Raw genomic sequence first — 6,422 nt, forward strand, 5'->3', positions numbered from 1 at the left:
TAGCAGAATATCTGAGGGGTCTGTATATAGAGCAGTAAATATATATGTGAATAAATATATATTACAGACATTTTAAACATGCTGGGCCAGAGGCCAAGAATCTATTCCGATATGAGCAGCATCTATGAGCTGCTGCAACCCTACCACCCTATTAAAGGCTGTCGAAGTGGACATGTCCCTAACTTCACCATTTGGACCTCCTGAGAATGCCATCAACAACCCACCACCATCCACCTCAACATCACCGAAAGGGTTTGGGAAATTACTTGGATTTTGGTTCAACCGCAGGTTGTTGTTACTGTCACCTAGTAAATGGTACTGATACAATGCTGTAGCCTCCTCCGTTTTTATTACTTTCGGAGCTGTTTTTTCCTTGAGGATGCAGTTTTGTTGTTGTGAGAGGTGCGGGGGGGGCTTGAAGAATAGGTCAGAAAATGATGTATGGTTTCTGGTGTTAGTGAGTTGCGGTGATGCATGCAATGGGAAAAGATAAGGGTGAGAATGAGAGAGGTGAGTTTGGTGTTCTAGTTGTTCTAGTTCCAATGGAGGTAAAGGAGGTAAAGAATTTTTTGCTGGTGAAGAAGAAGCATCTGAATGCCCTTGAACCTGGAGCAGTGGAGTCCTCTTTTCCACGGATTTATGAAATATCCTGCATATCACCCACTCTTCCTGTGAAAAACAAACATTGGTGGAACTAGGATCAGCATGTAGTAATAATAAATCATATGAAAAGAAGCACCGAAAAGGTTAATAATAAATAAATGATGTTTGGTTGGTGAAAAGGAAAAGACATGGTGGCATGGTGTAGGACGTAGGTGGGTCAACCCAGAAGGAGACAAAAAGTTTAGGAGGGAGTAGGAATGGGAGGTAACTTGATTCGCACGGTGCACGTGCTATAGATTCTGCATTCACCACCATTGTTGAAACAAGATTGAAATTTTAAGTATCTATTAATGGGGTGTTATTATAGAAGATGAAACATTAAATATGAAATGAAGAAAAAAAGGAAAAATAATTGAGTAGTAGCAGTAGTAGTAGTACCTTTGAGATGTGATGAGGGTGAGGGTGGGGAAGGGAAAAGTCACCGTCCAAACGGTACTCATGCATGACCCATTTGGTCTTTTCCCCACGAGGGGCCCTTCCTTTGTAGAAAACAAGGGTCTTCTTCATCCCAAGTAGGGTTCCACTTGATGCACTGAACACTTCCTTGTCCTTCCCAGTGGCTTTCCAGTACCCAGCTCCGGTCGCCCTGTTTGTTCTAAGTCCGGTCGGGTATTTTCTGTCCCTCAAGCTGAACAGATACCACTCTCTCTCCCCCATCTTCGCCACATCTGCTTCCACTCTCACATCAATATTCAACAATATCAACAACAGATACTAATTTTATATTTTTCACTTAAATCTATATAAATTAATGTACATGAACCAAGTTGCTTTCATATCAATCTTTCTCCCATCACCACATAAATAATTTCACATTTCTATATATAGGGTTTGTCTTTTTGGCCTTTGCTTAAATTTTGTTCTAACTTTGTTGGAGTTATGTAGCTGTCCACTCTCGATCGTTGTTCAGCACACAGAAATTAGGAACAGGAAAAACAAGAAGAAGATCCAAAGATAGTATATATAAGTTGATGACGCCATTAGAAATTTGAGGTGACATGCTAGTGGATAGCCCACAACATAAATCTTAGTTTTCACGAATTAACCTAAATATATACGAGGCGGAATCCAGCAGGAACTGTAACTAATATAATAGGATAACATTAGCATACACCTAATCTAGTTGATGAAACTGAAGGTGCACACCCTTGTTGTGAGGGTTTTTGGGTAGAAGAATATATATACCTGGAAGTTCCCAAGGCTCACATCTATTGAGATCAACCTCAGCAAACTTGACGGTGGTGAAGGTGCCATTGAAGACTTTTGAAGCGAGGTAAAAGGTTATGAGTTCTTCATCAGTGGGGTGAAACCTGAAACCCGGTGGCAGACCTTGCTCGTTTCTCTTTTCATGATCACTAAGTTCACACAGTACCTCTTCCATTGCCAGCATGTCCTCCTCAAAAATCTACTGAAACCTTTACTTTTTTATGCAAAGAAAAGTGAGAGAGTGAAGCTTTAAGAACAGGAAAATAGTGATGAGGTAAAGGGATTGGAGTGAGATATATAATGAATGTTACTGAAAACGAGGGGAGGAGTAGATCCAAACCAACAGGTGAACAGGTATACGTATGAACCTAAACGTGGACATACAGTACACAATCAAAATTTTCGAAAGAGTAAATCACTTAAAAACTGGTGAGGATAGCTACACACTGTATAGTATTTAGTCACTCTCTTGTTAACCCAAGATAATTGTTTCGTATAAGAGAAATTGCTTTTATAATAACAGGAATAGGGAATAAAAAGACAAAATAAATATATATATATATATATATATATATATATATATGTATATGTATATGTAACTCTATATTCTATTTAAAATTATGTTAATGGCATAAAATAGAGCTAAATTTGGATGCTGGTCCTTAATTGCAGTGGTCCAATTAAGATAAGGTTGTATAACTCCATTTATTGGAGGTAAATTAAACAGCAATTCCATAAAATGGTTCTGATAACACCAGTGTTTGAAAGTTGATTTTGAAGTTTCGAAGCAACTTTTAAAATGGGAAAGTTTTCATCACGTAAAGAACTGTAGTACAGACAAATTTTTCTTGTAAAAAACCTGGGCTAACGTTAACAAAACTATAAATAAAATGCATAGGTGGAAGGAACTCGTTTTTAAGGGTTTAAAGTAAGGACTGCATTAAATTCAAGAGCAGTAGAACAGTTTAATCAATTTCTTTGATTTGTCGCAAACAGCATGTAAAAGGGGTTGAATTGTCTGAACTGAGAAAAAAGGGATAAGATAAAATAAAACCACATGGCCTCACAACAGCGATTATCTCATCACATCACATCACATCACCTATAATTGTCTTCATGACTTGTTATCTTTTTTTTTTCTCTTGTCACCAATAAACTGGCAACGTTGGGAACTGTAACGTTTCGTGAATCATTTTAACGATTGTAGTTGATGATGATGATGATGTAGTGAATCGTGAAAAGATTGATACATAGAAGGAGCAGTTGGTTAAATTAATTCATGGTTTGAAGATAGAAGGTGAAAAATTGAATATGATTAGTGGGAGAGTAAATGATTGTGGTTGGCACCAAAGAGGAAATAGGGTTGCATGACGTAGGTAGAGTGATAGGTAGGTAGTGAGTAGTAAACTGTAACAGTGAAAATAGAATAGCTGAGCAGAGAGAGAGGTGCAATACTAAACTGTGATTAATCGAAAAGAAAACATAGAACGCACGTGTATTTGTGTATGATAACAGAAATTAATTAAGTAAGATAGATAGAAGAAGCATGAAGGTGAAGGTGCAGGTGCAGATTCATGTGCATGTGAGTAGAAGAGAGGTTAGATCTTAGTGAGTTGGCGAAGTAAAAGATAACAGCAGAAGGAGAATCCAATACGCCATAGGCTACAGTGTGTGTAGGTTACATAAGCCTATGATCTTAGCTCCTGGACCTTCTTCTGTGTTCTTCTGAATTTTCATTTTTGTATACGAGTATTGCACACATCCCCAACCTCTCTCTGTGATGTGGGTATAGCATAGCAGATTGCAATGCCTTCTTCCTCACTCCACACTGCTTATTTTGGTGCTTTTCAAACACTGCTCTTCCCCAACCTTACTAGGGTTTCATCACATCCATTCTAGAGCAACTGCTTTTAATGCTCTTTTAACCTTAATATATATTTCTATTCCTACCATACTATTATTTTTTTCTCTCGATTTAACTCCTAAATAAGTGTAGAAGAAGACAACTTTGAGAAAATATATCATGTTGGAAGTCCCACGTCGACTAGAGATAAGGTCAATTCATAATATATAAGTGAGGTGCACCTTACAATCCGATTTTGTAGGGTTGAGTTAACTTCAAATGAATTTCAAATACTCATACCTCCTTCTATCCTATAAAATGCCTTTTAACGACAAAACTATAATAGAACTCTCTCGAAAAATCGGAATAATATTTATTTTTTATTTAATTCAGTTTTTATTTTATTTTTAAATTCAACATAACCCTTTACGCTAAATTAGAGTGTATATTAGAAGTGTTATGTGAAAAAAAATCAACATATTACATGTCAAAATCTATATCATATTTTTATCTTATAATTTCTTTGATTTTACCGCACATTGTTAAGATATAATATAATATGATTCAGATTTTAATTTTAATACATGACAACCAAAGTTTTAACACCGGATGAAATAAATACATTGACTCTATTGTTTACTAGATAATTAATTGAATCATTTTTAAAAAAAATAAATTAATTTAGTCAAGAAAAATATAGGGACTAAATTATCAATTAAACATTTTCTTTACTATCACTAATAATTAGCTTTACTTTTCTTACCATGGTTGATTTTTCCCTTTAGTTTTTTAGTTTCTTATGCATGCATAAACGTATCCATCTCAAATTTATGCTTAAAATAAAAATTAAAGAATTGCATTATAATTTCAATTTCAATTTTAAATTAGTAATAAATGTTGAGAATTTGTTCTGGAACGTTTAAATGGATATAAAAATTTGAAGGTGAGAAAAATGATGATATACAAAAAAAGGAAATTATTTGGTACGGGTGTATACAATAATGGGTAACCGTTAGGACTTAGGATATGCAACAAGTTAGCGTATGATCTACATGTACGTACGCTGTACGTACTCTGTTATCATAGCTTGGGCCGTATTGACAGGAACCATACATAATAAAAGAGCAATAATATCAAGGACAAATACTGAAGACCGACAAAAACATAATGTTAAGTATTGACCACATTTTAAAAAAATAAATTATCTAATTTGGAATCACAATATATAACAAGGTTAAATTTCTCCTATATTATAAAATAAATTCATCATGTAAAATAAAATACACAGCTTCAACAGTGAGATTATTTCTCTTCTCATAATTTTAATTTAATATTTTTCTCTCTTTCTTTACATACATTTCACATAATTAATATTCCACAATAAGCCAAAATTTCCTCACATAACAATATCCAATTACACTCATTTTAACGTATTTTTTTTTTCTTTATATTGGAATTAAATTCCAATATAGAAACTGTAGCGGCACCTACCCACACAGGATCCAGATATAAGAAATCAATAAAATGGCATACATAATAAAGAAAAATTCCATGATAATGTAATATCTCATTAAATCTCATATATTTAGTCTTAGGATATATGCCATTTTTTTTCAGAGAGAATTTCCTAAATATTAAAAATTACTTCCTAGTATATACTAAATTTGGTGTGATGAAGTGTTTGAAAAATTTAAGTTTCACCCACATTAGGTAAAAATAATAAAATTAAATAGATTTAAAAATTTATTCTCTTAAAATTTTTGGTGAAAGTAATGTGAATTTTTATATAAGTTAGACTCAATATATATATATATATATATATATATATATATATATATATATATATATATATATATATATATATATATATATAAACATCACCCATGTCTTTTACAAAATTTAGATAATAAAAAACACTAAACTTTATGTTTTCTTTTTAAGAAAATCCTATCTAGTATCATATGTCAATCTGTTCATATAAATAATTGTGTAATGCATATATTATACATAATAACATAAAAATATATGTAATTGCTTATATATGGTTTTAGGTCAAGAAACCTATATATTAGGTAAATGCGGCAATTAGTATTTTTATAATTTTAAGGTTAAAATAGACGTATACTTTAAATAAAATATTTGTACGCATCAAACCTTTAAGAAGACTTATAATTTAGGTCAAACTTAAAGTCTTATCTAACTTGACTATTTATACTCTTAAGTAAATCACATAATTTTTTGTTTGTTTGATTTTTTATTTTAGTATTGAGCACTCGAAGGATTTAATTTATTAGAATAACCAGCATGTTAAAGAGATAAGAGGATACTACAAAATATCTGCTGCACAGATAAATTTAGTTTTATTTAAAATGATCCAATTGTATAAGTCTTATTTGACAGATAAATATTGAATCTCTGTTATAATAAGTTTGGTTGGTTTTTCAGTTGCAAATTAGTAACATCATTATGAGTCCTAAAAAAACCATAGGAAGAAGCTTATGATAACCTAGTTTAAAATCCAAGGTTACCATAAACCGACCTTTCACATAATAAATCCAAGGTTCTCCAAAACATATCTTAGTATTATGCTTTGATGTAAAGGCAGAATCAAAAATATACTTGAAGACTACTACAATCCCAGAAGACTTTACTTCAAAGTATCATCACACAACCTATATATATACTTCTCTCTTTTCCCATTCTTCTTCAT

General features: G+C 32.6%; 1 protein-coding gene across 1 annotated transcript; it reads right to left on the reverse strand.

The window, feature by feature from the left end:
• Positions 1-2,324, reverse strand: CUC3 (NAC (No Apical Meristem) domain transcriptional regulator superfamily protein). The gene is made up of 3 exons (XM_028049562.2): positions 1,849-2,324; positions 1,042-1,331; positions 1-669 (listed from the first exon to the last, which is right to left on the reverse strand). The coding sequence occupies exons 1-3, from the start codon at positions 2,051-2,053 to the stop codon at positions 73-75; spliced, it is 1,092 nt and encodes a 363-aa protein (XP_027905363.1). The 5' UTR covers positions 2,054-2,324; the 3' UTR covers positions 1-72.
• Positions 2,325-6,422: the final 4,098 nt, after the last annotated feature.

Source organism: Vigna unguiculata, chromosome 9, assembly GCF_037176805.1.
Source record: "Vigna unguiculata cultivar grain cowpea cultivar isolate G323 ecotype 2 chromosome 9, ASM3717680v1, whole genome shotgun sequence".
Lineage (NCBI taxonomy): Eukaryota > Viridiplantae > Streptophyta > Magnoliopsida > Fabales > Fabaceae > Vigna > Vigna unguiculata.